Source organism: Mytilus californianus, unplaced genomic scaffold, assembly GCF_021869535.1.
Source record: "Mytilus californianus isolate M0D057914Y unplaced genomic scaffold, xbMytCali1.0.p SCAF_9, whole genome shotgun sequence".
Lineage (NCBI taxonomy): Eukaryota > Metazoa > Mollusca > Bivalvia > Mytilida > Mytilidae > Mytilus > Mytilus californianus.
In genome coordinates, this window is record NW_026262745.1 from 8695546 (window position 1) to 8710759 (window position 15214).

Consider the following 15214-nt stretch of genomic DNA (forward strand, 5'->3'; position numbering starts at 1 on the left):
ATATCCCGCAGGGAAACTGGATCTTTGATCTGTCACGGGAGAGTCTTTCAATGCCTGACCTTAACTCATTAGTCATGCATTTTTAGGGAACCTGGACAATAACATTTCTAATTATGGTAGCGTCTTTAGAATTAAGTCTGAGATAATGATTGGCAGATAGGACATGTAACAGATCGGATATACTGTCTGTATTACTTATATCAGTAATGGAATTTTTAATAGAAATGAGAGATTAGAAGGTGTTTATCTGTAAGAAATTGATTCTTAAATTAAAATTTATTGTCAATGTATTGACTTAGTTTGTCTGTTTTCTTGTTAATGTTGACTGATTTTGTAGGGAGTAGAAGTACATTTGTTTATATATATGAAGACTTTATTTCATAAGTAAAATTGCAGTAAAATTGCAGTTGAACGAATTTTAAGGTAAAGTGTTAGTTTTTGTCTCGTCTGCAATGAGAAAGTAGTGGAATGCAAGACATATATAAGGTTTTGCTTTTCCGGTGGTGTCAACAATTGTTCAGTTTGATAAGAACTACTTCTGATGGATCAATGATATATCTAATTGCATTACTATCAGTACATATCAGTTTGATGACTATTTCAAGTATTTTTGAGGCCTGCCCTCTATGTCATGGTCCAGCAACTTTGAATTAATTAGCAATGTTGCTGCCTATCAGATTATCTTTTTCTACATATCTCTGTGTCAACAGATTATTTAAGCAGAGGTATTAATATTTTATAAGGGAAATATGTCTTTGCAAAATGATTTATATGGTGAAATCTGTCTAAACTAAATATTCTTGTCTGCAGTTAGAGTTTTTAGGTACCTCCAAATCGAAAATAAGTTGGGCAAATTAATTTTCTGATTGTTTACTATCATTTATTTACAAAATACCTTAATAATCTAAACCCTTGCTGTGGTTCATGCTCACATCCCTTTTAGGAAGCCCTGGGTTTGATTCCTGATTAGGTCAAATATTTTAACATTGACATTTGCTGCTTCTCTGTTAATCACACAGCATTTAGGAGTAAGATCAAAGACTTGGAGTCAGAAATATAGGTCTTGGAAGGGTGACATATATTTTCCTGTGAACTGTTACCATGTGAAATGCTTGTTGAAAATTTGCCTCAATGTTGGTATTGTACAAAGCTGAGTTTATTATAGAAGGAACACTTTGTCCATTGAGTGTATTTAAGTATTCCCACCTTTATTATGAGTGGAATGAGTTAATTGAAAGTTTGTTTTTATTTATTTACAGAGCACATTGTCTAGTGATACAGAAAGTGACTCGGTACCCTCCACCCCAACCAGTGGAACATCAGAAGATCCTCTGACAGCATTTGAGGGACATGCTTTACAATATGCAGTTAATTCAATTCAGAACATGTTAGTATTTATGTCAGGCGTAATAGATAAAAGTAACTTTCTTAAGTAGGTTAAGCGGACAGCTCTAAACAGTTCTTTTTCTTTGTAATGGTAAATGGTAACAGAGTCATTGATCAGTAGATTATATCAGAAACTTTTATTGTATTAAACTTACTGTGGATTCATTATTATTCGTTGGATATCAATTTTGGTGGATTTAGTGGTTACAGGGGAACCACAAATTTAAATGTTCAACGAATTACTAATTATCTATAGAAATATATGCAGACATTGTTAAAACCACGATATCAAATATCCAATAAAATGGAAGTTATCCTTAATCTATAGCTCGGAAAATTGGTTTCCATGAAAATAAATGAATCCACAGTTATATGTTTGAGTAAGCCATGAAGATGAATTTTGCTCTCGTCTATTTAATTGAAAAAGAAACATCAATAGCCACAATACTGATAATGATAACAGGAAATCCTTATCTATTGTCTATAGGTCCTCTTCAAGAAGTCTTTCTGCAGTACCTAAAGTGGAAGCCAATGGTCCAGAGAAGAAAGAAGAAAAGAAAGCTGTAAGATTTTCTGTTCGCTCCCTTGGATGGGTGAGAATTGCTGAGGAAGATTTGACGCCAGAGAGGAGTAGCAGAGCTGTTAACAAATGTATCGTAGATCTGACACTTGGTAGAAATGATATCAATGATGTTGTTGGTAGATGGGGAGATGTAAGTGTGATAACAGTAGATCTGACTCTGGGTAGAAATGATATCAATGATGTTGTTGGTAGATGGGGAGATGTAAGTGTGATAACAGTAGATCTGACTCTGGGTAGAAATGATATCAATGATGTTGTTGGTAGATGGGGAGATGTAAGTGTGATAACAGTAGATCTGACTCTGGGTAGAAATGATATCAATGATGTTGTTGGTAGATGGGGAGATGTAAGTGTGATAACAGTAGATCTGACTCTGGGTAGAAATGATATCAATGATGTTGTTGGTAGATAGGGAGATGTAAGTGTGATAACAGTAGATCTGACTCTGGGTAGAAATGATATCAATGATGTTGTTGGTAGATGGGGAGATGTAAGTGTGATAACAGTAGATCTGACTCTGGGTAGAAATGATATCAATGATGTTGTTGGTAGATGAGGAGATGTAAGTGTGATAACAGTAGATCTGACTCTGGGTAGAACTGATATCAATGATGTTGTTGGTAGATGGGGAAATGTAAGTGTGATAACAGTAGATCTGACTCTGGGAAGAAATGATATCAATGATGTTGTTGGTAGATGGGGAGATGTAAGTGTGATAACAGTGCAGTTATTGACTGGATTAGGTTCTAACTTCTTTTATGTTTGACCCAAATACCAAAATAAAATAAGGAGATGTGGTATGATTGCCAATGAAAAAACTATCCACTGAAGACCAAATGATGAAGGTGTTGGCAACTATAGGTCACTGTTAGGCCTTCCACACTGAGGAAAACCCATATCAAATAGATATGAAAGGCCCAGACATAGCAAAATGTAAAGCAATTCAAAGAGAAAACCAACAGTCTGACTTTTGTTAAGAACAATAAATGAAAAACACATATGGCAGACCACAACCAAAACAACTATTGAATTGCAGGCTCTTGTCTAATAATAATTATAAAGTGAAGCAGTCAATTACCAAATATACTCATCATAGAAAAAATGCCTTTTAAAAGATCTTTAATGATATGTAACAAAACAATTGAACATTGCTGTACTCTTAGGACATCTTGTTTTTAATTTTACATATTGTATGATGATTTTTCAATTGTTCTAATTTTATATAATCATAGGGAAAAGATTTGTACCTTGATCTAGACAGGGATAGTTTACGTTTAGTAGACACTCAAGATTTCATTGTAATTAATGTACAACCGATACAGTCCATCAGAGTATGGGGAGTAGGAAGAGATAATGGAAGGTATGTACACAGTTTACCCCTAAATATACTGGTAGATTGTAATTGTAAAATAGGCTCAAAGTTGACCTTAGATGAACTTGACAATTTTTAGGTCCCTTTTGTTCAAATAGCTCTTTATGGTGTATGTCTTATACATCCTTGGCTTTCAAATGTTTTTAGCATTCCAGATGAAGGTAAATCCAGAAGAGTGCTTGGAATGCATGAAATTTATCAACTGTTAGATTTCATTTAATAGTCAAACAGAAAAAAAAACTGTCAAATATTTATTATAAATCATAAAAAATGTCAGTGCATATATGACTTGCCTCCAAACAACTAATTTGTATAAATGTTTATTTTTTATTGCTTTAATCAGAGAAAGGTAAATTTATTGTTGTACTTTTATTGTTCATTATTATTTGTCCATCTTTTTTATATTTATTGTCAGGTTTTTTCTACCACATATAGATGTTGTTCCTATTTTTTTTTTTTACAGGCAGATCTCTAATTTAATAAAAAAGGATCAAATTTTTGAGAGTGGAGTAAAATTGTTATTAATAATTTCAAACTTGCAACTTACACTTAAAATCACACTCTAGATTATTTCTTGTGACTTTAAAACATATATTCAGGTCCTTGTCACTGAAAAACCTGTACTTTAGTAAATTTCAATAATCTGCATACACAAGATTTTTGAAATGTGAGTTTATAATTCTGTTTTCAGAGGTTCAGTCAATTACATAAAAAAACATTTTCAACTTTCTTTTAACTGTTATGTATACGATTGAATAATTGCTGCCAATTACATAATGAATTCATTGTTAATTATATAAATAACAATCAACAAAACTAAGTCCAGTACACAAACATAAAAGTAACAACCTATATGTTAAACAAAAATGAAAATGCACACAATTTATTATACTTTTTGCTCTTGACATATTTTGTTTGAATAGCATCAGTTTTTGTTCACAGAGATTTTGCTTATGTTGCCCGGGACAAGACTACAAGAAAACACATGTGTCATGTCTTCCGCTGTGACAATCCTGCCAGACAGATTGCCAATACATTACGAGATATTTGTAAACAATTGATGATGGAAAGAAGACTCCAGCAGGCTGCAGTTGAACAACGATTGTCTAGACCGACAGACTTGCCAAATTTAGAGATAGCTGGTCAACAAGGGAACCAAAAAGCTGTATTACAGAGTTTGTTAAGAAGTAAATAGTTTTATTATGTGTAGAACAGATTATGTTAGACTATGGAATACTTGTTAGTAAATGAGTTTGTTAAAATAGAATTGTATAATCACTGTAATTATGTTACTTGTTAGAAGCTTTATGATGGGTAAAGTACCAGAATCATTGAAAATTTATTATAAAAAATCCTTGATACAGGTAACAGTTTATTCTAAAACCAGTTGTTGGCATGATACGGGTTATGTTCTTCTCATATATTATGATGGTATGATACTAAACGGAAATGATTATGCTTGATTTTCATATGATGAAGACATAATCTTTCAATCAGTTTAATTGAGGTCTGGAGCTGGCATGTCAGTAACTGCTAGTAGTCCTTTATTAATTAGTCCCCTACCGACGAAGTCAAAGGGGACTTTAGGTTTGCACTCAGTCTGTTTGTCTGTCTGTCTGTCCGTCCATCTGTCAGTCCTGCAAATCAGTTTTCCACGTTACAGATCAAGTTTGAATTTTGTTCCGGTCTGATGATTTTGTGCAGAGCTATGGTCCTTGGACTTGGAAAATTCATTTAAATAATAAGTTTTCCACACTTTTTTTTTTGTCATGCTTGAAGATATTGACTTGATATTTGTTATACAGTTTACACCATGACAAGTTATAGATCAAAAGTAAAATCACAAAAATACTGAACTCTGAGGAAAATTCAATCGGAAAGTCCCTAATCACATGGCAAAATCAAATGACAAAACACATCAAACGAATGGACAACAACTGTCATATTCCTGACTTGGTACAGGCATTTTCAAATGTAGAAAATGGTGGATTGAACCTGGTTTTATAGCGCTAAACCTCTCACTTGTATGACAGTCTTATCAAATTCCGTTATATTTATATTTACAACAATGCATGAACAAAACAGACATTATAAATAAAATAGTCAAAATATGGGTACAGCAGTCATCACTGTGTTACAATATCAAAACAAACAATTATTTACAAAAAAGCACAAAAGCATCTATCAAATTAAAAACCACATTCATTGCTTCGCGTGTCTGACGTCAGAAAATGTAAACATCACATTAGAAGAAATTTTGTCATTCAATGTTTATTCAAACAATTTTATAATTTCACATGGGGAATGTTGGTATACAGGGTTAAAAAATCAAAAGTTATGTTAGAATTAATTTCAGAAATAGACCGAGATTTAAAATTGTCCAGAAGTTCTTTAGAATTTTTAAGAATCCACATATGGTTAATACCACTACACGAGTAAAATAAATTTGTCGTTTGTCGTTCAAAGTATTTTCAAATTTTTAATAGAACAATAACATAATAACATATAATCAAGTTAGCATATTGTTCCAGTACAATGAATTTTTAACTGGTAGGGGACTATGTATTGCCATGCAATACTCTCAGAATGCTTGTTTATGTATCATTGTCATTTTGCTTAGTTTCTTTTGTTACCTATTCTGACATCTGACTCAGACTTCTTTTAAACTGAATTTACTGTGCGTATTGCTGTGTGTTTGTTAGGGCCCTGCCGAATGGCGGACGCCCTATAGTGATCAATCTGTCCGTCTCTCCGTCTGTCCGTCCGTCTGTCTGTCCGTCCGTCCGTAACAAATTGTGTCCACTCTATATCTAGAGAACCGTTATGATTTAAATGTTTATACTTGACATGTATATTAACCAACACCAGAGGGTGTGTCATAATGTATGTACAAATTCCTAGGTCAAAGGTCAAGGTCAAAAACTTTGGTTTCAGTTGAGAACCCCATGTCCTATGGTAAAGATCGTGTCCGCTCTATATCTTGAGAACCGTTATGATTTCAAAGTTTATACTTGACATGTATATTAACCAACACCAGAGGGTGTGTCATAATGTATTTTCAACTTCCTAGGTCAAAGGTCAAGGTCAAAAACTTTGGTTTCAGTTGACAACCCTATGTCCTATGGTAAAGATCGTGTCCGCTCTATATCTTGAGAACCATTATGATTACAAAGTTTATACTTGACATGTATATAAACCAACACCAGAGGGTGCGTCATAATTTATGTACAACTTCCTAGGTCAAAGTTCAAGGTAAAAAAATTTGGTTTCAGTTGACAACCCCATGTCCTATGGTAAAGATACAAATTCTTTAACGCTCATTCTACACAGCGGGGCCCACAGAGATGGCTCCAATCTCAATGATATCTAGTTTATTCTACATTGGCTAGAGGTATAGGGGAGGTTTGAGATCTCACAAAACATGTTTAACCCCGCCACATTTTTGCGCCTGTCCCAAGTCAGGAGCCGCCTCTGACCTTTGTTAGTCTTGTATGTTTTTAAATTTTTGTTCATTTATATGTTTGGAGTTTAGTGTGACGTCCATTTTCATTGAACTAGTACACATTTTTGTTTAGGGCCAGCTGAAGCCCACCTCCAGATGTGGGATTTTCTCGCTGTGTTGAAGACCCATTGGTGGCCTTCAGCTGTTATCTGCTCTTTGGTCGGGTTGTTGTCTCTTTGACACATTCCCCATTTCCATTCTCAATTTTATATAGGTTATTTATTATATTTACAGGTGCATCATTCCCCACACCTATGGAGGAACCAAAGAAGGTCATCAGATGTCATTATATAGGGTGTGAAGCGGTTCTCAAACCTGTTGGTAAGGATTCATACACACTATACTTCGGTACACGATTCAATGATAGGAACCTTTTAGCAATGGAGTAATTCAGAGATTGAACATTTATTCTCAAAATTTTGTTGCACAGTTGAGGTAATATCCAAAGCAATGTGTGTCGCTGCCATATTCCTGACATCTCCTTGAATTCATACTTATATTGTTAACCTGGTATGGTTAATATGAATTAATCTCAATCAATAATATTAAGAAAATTGATTTATTTAACAAAAAATATGGCTGAGAAAACATACAAAAATATTCTCAAACATCAATCTATATTATATAAGTATTTATTGAATTAAACAGGCGTTGAGAGAAATGTGCATTCAGTTTTCTCTAGAGCTGCTTTTCTGATGAAGTTTAACAATGATTAGCATCATAATATTGTATAATCAATTTAATCAATTCAGTTCTAAGTATTCTTTCTTCTTTAGATAGTGTTCTCATCTTGGTTCTCCATAATTCATTCCTTGATTATCTTTAACAAATACCATATTCTACTTGTTCTATCATCAAAGATGAGAAAAACTGATGAACATGCCTGTCTGATTGTGGTACCAACAAATTGATTGACATTGTATTGATATAAGGAATTCTTTTGGATGTGCAATTAAATATGCAGTTTTAATACTAAATTTGTTTTTTTTTGTATAGAAATATGTGGATTTCTCATGGACTGTCAAAATACCTTTGAGGTATCAGAGTTTTCAATTGATTGACTGTTGTTTGGAAATATTGCATGCAAATTATGGACAATTCTTAGTTTTCTGCAAAAAAAATCCATTTCGATTTAAGTTGTTCCTACAAGTTCACAGACTCTCTTCAAAAAAAAAAATAGGAATGGAACACATTATATGTAATATTGATAACCCAACAGTTACTCTTATTTTAGGAACATATATCCTGAATTGAGCTTTTATGGGATCCTATAACAAAGTTCCTCCAGAGAAATGGAACTCTATATATTGGTTTGATATTACAATATTTATTCTTGTTTTAGGTACAGATATCCTGAATGGAGCTATTATGGCATTGTATAACAAAATTCCTCCAGAGAAATGGAAGTTTGTTAATGTTGGAATAGCACCTTCTACAATCACAATTACAGAACATGTATGTATTGTCTTTTTTTCTTGGAAATGGAGAAACTGCTTCAATTTCAGAAATTTGTTCAGTGTATCAAATAAAAGATATAACGGGATAATTAATACATTTGATTAGTATTTGAATTTTAAATTCTTGGCATTGTTTAAAGGCAGCATTGAAGAATTACAATTATTTATCTGGCATTTTTGTTTATTGATTAATAAATATGGATTCTACCACTGCATCCAGTGTGACGGGAAAACTTAAATCGAGACGTTAAATTTTCAAATTTAACCGCAAGTCTTGAGTGGAAAAATATTATATTGCACTAGTATTTGTTGTAGAATCTGTATCTCTAATAATTTTTAGACGATATGCAGAAAGCCTTATTCTTTTTTTTTCCCAATGATCTGTTCCATCTATGTAAGGTCATCAGGCATGGTCGCCTTTTTTCGTGATGTCACAATATGAAATTCAGAGAAAAGCAAGAAAATTTGACCCATGAAGATCTGAGATCAAACGAAAAAAAAAAAATCAACAGGTCAGGAAAAGGATTGGCTCAGAATTAGAGAAATCTATTTATAAGTGTATGAAATAACATCTGAATTTACCCATTATTGCAGCAATCTTTAGTCAAAGGAACAAACTGTTATTGCAGGATAACAAAATGGAAGCCCATTAAAAAAACATTTAGGAGCAAGATGTCTGATTTGTAAACTGAATGCACTGTTTGCCACATGTATAGACTGTTCACTGAAAGCAAATGAAATATGAGTAAAAAAGGTTTGAGATATACACAGTGGATGTGAGAAAGCAACTGCAAGACACTCTCACAAATAACCAATACATGTAGAGGTCGAAAAGCTGTTTATCTGAATTATTAAGAGGTCAGATGGCTGTTTAACTGAATAATTAGAGGTAAACAAAAAAAGCCAGAAGATACCAAGGTGACATTCAAAACTCAGGTTGAAGAAAACTGACAACACTCTGCCAAAGAAAACTGACAACACTATGCCAAAAAAACAAAAGACAAACAAATCCACAAAACATCACATAGAAAACTAAAGACTGAACAACATGAACCTCAACAATAACTGGGGGGGGTCTCAGATTGTCTGGTTGGGTAAGTCAGATGGCTGTTTAACTGAATGTACATGTTGGGACATTTTATTGTACTTCTTACAAGTATGAATAGCATCATCTTCTAGCCTGAAAATGAGAGTTATAAAAGTAGTATAGATATTTTCAGAATATAGGCTGGAAAGAGATAATTCTTTACTTTTCTTTTTACAGAAAACAGAAGTTAAGCTGGATGAATGTCGTGTCAGATTTCTATCCTTTATGGGAATAGCTGTTGATAATGTCAGGTATGTTCAGATTTCTATCTTTTATGGGAATAGCCTTTGATAATGTCAGGTATGTTCAGATTTCTATCCTTTATTAATCCCCTACCGACGAAGTTGAAGGGGACTTTAGGTTTGCACTCCGTCCCTCTGTCTGTCTGTCTGTCTGTCTGTCCTTCTGTCAGTCCGGCAAATCAGTTTTCCACACTTTTTTTCTTCATGCTTGAAGATATTGATTTGATATTTGGTATATTGTTTTATCATGACAAGTTACAGATCAGGTTCGAATTTTGTTCCGGTCTGATAATTTTGTGCAGAGTTATGGTCCTTGGACTTGGAAAATTCACTCAAATAATTAGTTTTCCACACTTTTTTTCGTCATGCTTGAAGATATTGATTTGATAATTGGTATATAGTTTTATCATGACAAGATACAGACCAAATTTGAATTTTGTTTCGGTTTGATGATTTTTTGCAGAGTTATGGTCCTTGGACTTAGAAAATTCACTTAAATTATCAGTTTTCCGCACTTTTTTTCATCATGCTTGAAGATATTGACTTGATATTTGTTATATAGTTTACACCATGACAAGTTATAGATCAAGTTAGCATTTTGTTCCAGTACAATTAATTTTTAACCGGTAGGGGACTATGTATTGCCATGCAATACTCTCAGAATGCTTGTTGGAATAGCTGTTGATGATGTCAGGTATGTTCAGATTTCTATCCTTTATGGGAATAGCCATTGATAATGTCAGGCAAGTTCAGATTTCTATCTTTTTTTTATTGGAATAGCTGTTGATAATGTCAGGTATGTTCAGATTTCTATCATTTATGGGAATAGCTGTTGATAATGTCAGGTATGTTCAGATTTCTATCCGTTATGGGAATAGCCGTTGATAATGTCAGGTATGTTCAGATTTTTATACGACCGCAAAAAAATTTTTGTGGTCGTATATTGGTATGACGTTGGCGTCGTCGTCGTTGTCTGGCGTCGTCCGGCGTCGTCCGAAGACACATTGGTTTTCGCACTCTAACTTTAGTTTAAGTGAATGGATCTCTATGAAATGTTACCACAAGGTTCAATACCACAAAAGGAAGGTTTGTATTGATTTTGGGGGTTATGGTACCAACAGTAAAGGAATTAGGGGCCAAAAAGGGGCCAAAAATAAGCATTTTTGTAACTTCCAGACATAATTTGTGTGTAAGTGTATGGATCTCTCTGACATTGTACCACAAGGTTCCATATCACAAAAGGAATGCTGGGATTGATTTTGGAGGTAATTACCTCAAAATTTTAGGAATTAGGGGCCAAAAAAAGGGGCAAAAAACAAGCATTTTTCTAGTTTCATGACAATAACTTGTGTGTAAGTGTATGGATCTTTCTGAAATTGTACTACAAGGTTCCATATCACAAAGGGAAAGCTGGAATTGAGTTTGGGGGTAATTGCCAAAACGTTTAGGAATTGGGGGCCAAAAATAAGCATTTTTCTAGTTTCCAGACAATAACTTGTGTTCAAGTGTATGGATCTCTCTGAAATTGTACTGCAAGGTACCATACCACAAAGGGAAGGCTGGGATTGATGATGGGGGTAATTGCCTCAAATTTTAGGAATTAGGGGCCAAAAAGGGGCAAAAAAAAAAAGCATTTTTCTAGTATCAGGACAATAACTTGTGTGTAAGTGTATGGATCTTTCTGAAATTGTACTACAAGGTTCCATATCACAAAGGAAAAACTGGAATTGAGTTTGGGGGTAATTGCCGAAACATTTAGGAATTGGGGGCCAAAAAGGGGTCAAAAATAAGCATTTTTCTAGTTTCCAGACAATAACTTGTGTTCAAGTGTATGGATCTCTCTGAAATTGTACTGCAAGGTACCATACCACAAAGGGAAGGCTGGGATTGATGATTGGGGTATTTGCCTCAATATTTTAGGAATTAGGGGCCAAAAAGGGGAAAAAAACAAGCATTTTTCTAGTTTCAGGACAATAACTTGTATGTAAGTGTATGGATCTTTCTGAAATTGTACTGCAAGGTACCATACCACAAAGGGAAGGCTGGGATTGAGTTTGGGGGTGATGAATCATAAGGGGGTTCAAAAAATTTGGGGGGGGTTTATTTTTTTTTCCTTTTTTTTCTTTCTTCCTTTTTTTTTTCTTTTAAAATTTTCCATTTTAAGTTGGTTATTTCTGATTTATATTTAAAAGCAAATAAGAATGATATGGTAGGAGATACACACCAAACAGGATGTGTAAATTATTATATAATAAGTATTGTGCAATAGCAAGAAATTTTCAATTGCACAGTATTGCACAATAGCAAGAAATCTTCAATTGCACAGTATTGCGCAATAGCAAGAAATCTTCAATTGCACAGTATTGAGCAATAGCAAGAAATATCCAATAGCACAATATTGCGCAATAGCAAGAAATTGTCAATTGTACAGTATTGCGCAATAGCAAGAAATATTTAATTGCACAGTATTGTGCAAAAGAAGATACTTCGTATAAATTGCTTATTTCTTGACCAATTTCAATGGGGTTTTATTCTTGAATTCTTGGGGTTCTTTAATATGCTGAATCTAACCGTGTATTTAGTTTTTGGATTTTGGGCCCCGTTTTTAAATTGGTCCACATTGAGGTCCAAAGGGTCCAACATTAAACTTTGTTTGATTTCATCAAAAATTGAATTATTGGGGTTCTTTGATATGCCGAATCTAACCGTGTATTTAGATTCTTAATTTTTGGTTCCGTTTTCAAATTGGTCTACATTAAGGTCCAAAGGGTCCAAAATTAAACTTTGTTTGATTTCATCAAAAATTGAATTCTTGGGGTTCTTTGATATGCTGAATCTAACCATGTATTTAGATTTTGGATATTGGACCATAAAAGGTGAATGTCCAATTTAAAATTTTTAAGTTCTTAGACCATATTCATTCTGTGTCAGAAACCTATGCTGTGTCAAATATTTAATCACAATCCAAATGCAAAGCTGTATCAAGCTTGAATGTTGTGTCCATACTTGCCCCAACTGTTCAGGGTTCGACCTCTGCGGTCGTATCAAGCTGCGCCCTGCGGAGCATTTTATTATCATTTATGGGAATAGCTTTTGTTTATGTCAGGTATGTTCAGATTTCTATCCTTTATGGGAATAGTCGTTGATAATGTCATGTATGTTCAGATTTCTATCCTTTATGGGAATAGCTGTTGATAATGTCAAGTATGTTCAGATTTCTATCTTTTATGGGAATAGCTGTTCATAATGTCAGGTATGTTCAGATTTCTATCTTTTACGGGAATAGCCGTTGATAATGTCAGGTATGTTAAGATTTCTATCCTTTATGGGAATAGCTGTTGATAATGTCAGGTATGTTCAGATTTCTATCTTTTATGGGAATAGCTGTTTATAATGTCAGGTATGTTCAGATTTCTATCTTTTATGGGAATAGCTGTTGCTAATGTCAGGTATGTTCAGATTTCTATCCTTTTATTGGAATAGCTGTTGATAATGTCAGGTATGTTCAGATTTCTATCATTTATGGGAATAGCCATTGATAATGTCAGGCAAGTTCAGATTTCTATCTTTTATGGGAATAGCTGTTGATAATGTCAGGCAAGTTCAGATTTCTATCATTTATGGGAATAGCTGTTGATAATGTCAGGTATGTTAGGATTTCTATCCTTTATGGGAATAGCTGTTGATAATGTCAGGTATGTTCAGATTTCTATCTTTTATGGGAATAGCTGTTGATAATGTCAGTTATGTTCAGATTTCTATCCTTTATTGAATTAGCTGTTGATGATATCAGGTATGTTCAGATTTCTATCATTTATGGGAATAGCCATTGATAATGTCAGGCAAGTTCAGATTTCTATCTTTTATAGGAATAGCTGTTGATAATGTCAGGTATGTTCAGATTTCTATCATTTATGGGAATAGCTGTTGATAATGTCAGGTATGTTCAGATTTCTATCATTTATGGGAATAGCCGTTGATAATGTCAGGTATGTTCAGATTTCTATCATTTATGGGAATGTTATGACAGGTATGTTCAGATTTTAATCATTTGTAGGAGTATCTGTTGATAATGTCATGTATATTCAAGGTCATTCGTAATCAATGAACAATGTATAAAGATAAAATGCTCATGAAACATTTCGTTTCTGTAAATTTTTAATATAGACCCATATGAATGAAATCAAGACAAAAAATTTACACTGCAAATGTTGTTTCGGGGAATAAAAAAAAAGAATCAAGAAATAATATCCCAAGACCATAAAATGTTCATAACAAATACTGTTTCAGTAAATTAGTTTAAAGAAAAATTGTTTAAAGAAGGAAGGCACTAGAGTTAATTAAAAAGAACAGATTATTTAAGAAAATATTGTGTTATTGTGGAAGTAAACAAATCATAAAGGGTAATTATTTTGCCAAGTTAAATTACACCAGTTCTTTTATCTATTTATTATTCTGTTTAATCATATCTTTCTAACTTTATTTTTCATATTTAGGTTATGTGGTTTTATTATACATGGACCAGAGGATCAGTTTAATTGTCATGTATTCCATTGTGAACCATCAGCAGGGGCACTGTGTAAAACAATAGAGGCTGCTTGTAAGGTTAGTTCACAATTAATGGAAATATCCCACATTTTCATTAAAAAATTAAATAGAAATACTGTTTTATATTTTTCATGTTTCAGACAGGATGATATGTTGCATTTCTGAAATTACAATAAAAATCTGCTGAATAGGCCTTCAAATCACTTTAGTCATGTTGATTTGTGCAAAAAAAACAACTAAATATTGAGAATGTCCCAGATATTGGTTATATTACTTTTTATCAACAATTTGTATATTATCCCTTTGATCTTACTGACTAATATTTTTTTATAACATGGACAGGACCTGATACTCAAAAATATTAGAGAATAATGTCACCTAACATTGCAGCAACATCACACATTCATGTCCATTCGCATCAATTTATCAATGAAATGCACGCAAATTCATACAACCAAACAATTGTCACAAAGTTTTGTACGTGTAGAAATAGTTTCACGAACTGTTTCATTTTATTTCATATTCTCAACCTGAAAACATGTTGTTAAGACAAAATTGCCGATAAAAAGAATAATGACATTTCATTATCTCATACTGACCTCATCAGCTGGCCTAATATTCTTGCTGATTAAGTTAGGATCAAAAATAAAAATGCCATTCTATATGTATTATACACAATATTTGTAATAACTTTTTGTCTGGCCTGCTACCAAAGTCATGAAGGCTAGACAAAGCAATCCTAGGTTCTATCAGGGTCTGTGTTGTGAAGTTTAAACAATTAGATTGAGTCTATAGTTAAAGTTTGTGTAGACATCAACGACTTTGTCAGACTTTTAAGTTATTTTTGAAACCTTGAAAGATGATTTTGTAGTATGTCTGGAGCAAAACTTGAAAAAAAAATGTTTTCATTATTTTTTGTTTTTTTTAGATGAATATTTTTTTTTTTCACGAACATTTAGATATAGTCTGGCAAAAAATATTCAAAATAACATTTTTAGATTTTCACGAACATTTAGATATAGTCTGGCAAAAAATAT

At 33.2% G+C, this 15214-nt stretch overlaps 1 protein-coding gene across 3 annotated transcripts in view; it reads left to right on the forward strand.

Moving 5' to 3' along the window:
- Nucleotides 1-15214, forward strand: part of LOC127716606 (protein Fe65 homolog) — a 109422-nt gene that overhangs the window by 84598 nt on the left and 9610 nt on the right. For all 3 annotated transcript variants that reach the window (XM_052222849.1, XM_052222848.1, XM_052222847.1), the window contains 8 exons: nt 1260-1387; nt 1874-2099; nt 3202-3329; nt 4284-4528; nt 7078-7164; nt 8186-8298; nt 9565-9638; nt 14126-14234. In XM_052222849.1, coding sequence (XP_052078809.1) covers nt 1260-1387; nt 1874-2099; nt 3202-3329; nt 4284-4528; nt 7078-7164; nt 8186-8298; nt 9565-9638; nt 14126-14234 — 1110 coding nt within the window. The remainder of the gene's footprint in view (nt 1-1259; nt 1388-1873; nt 2100-3201; nt 3330-4283; nt 4529-7077; nt 7165-8185; nt 8299-9564; nt 9639-14125; nt 14235-15214) is intronic.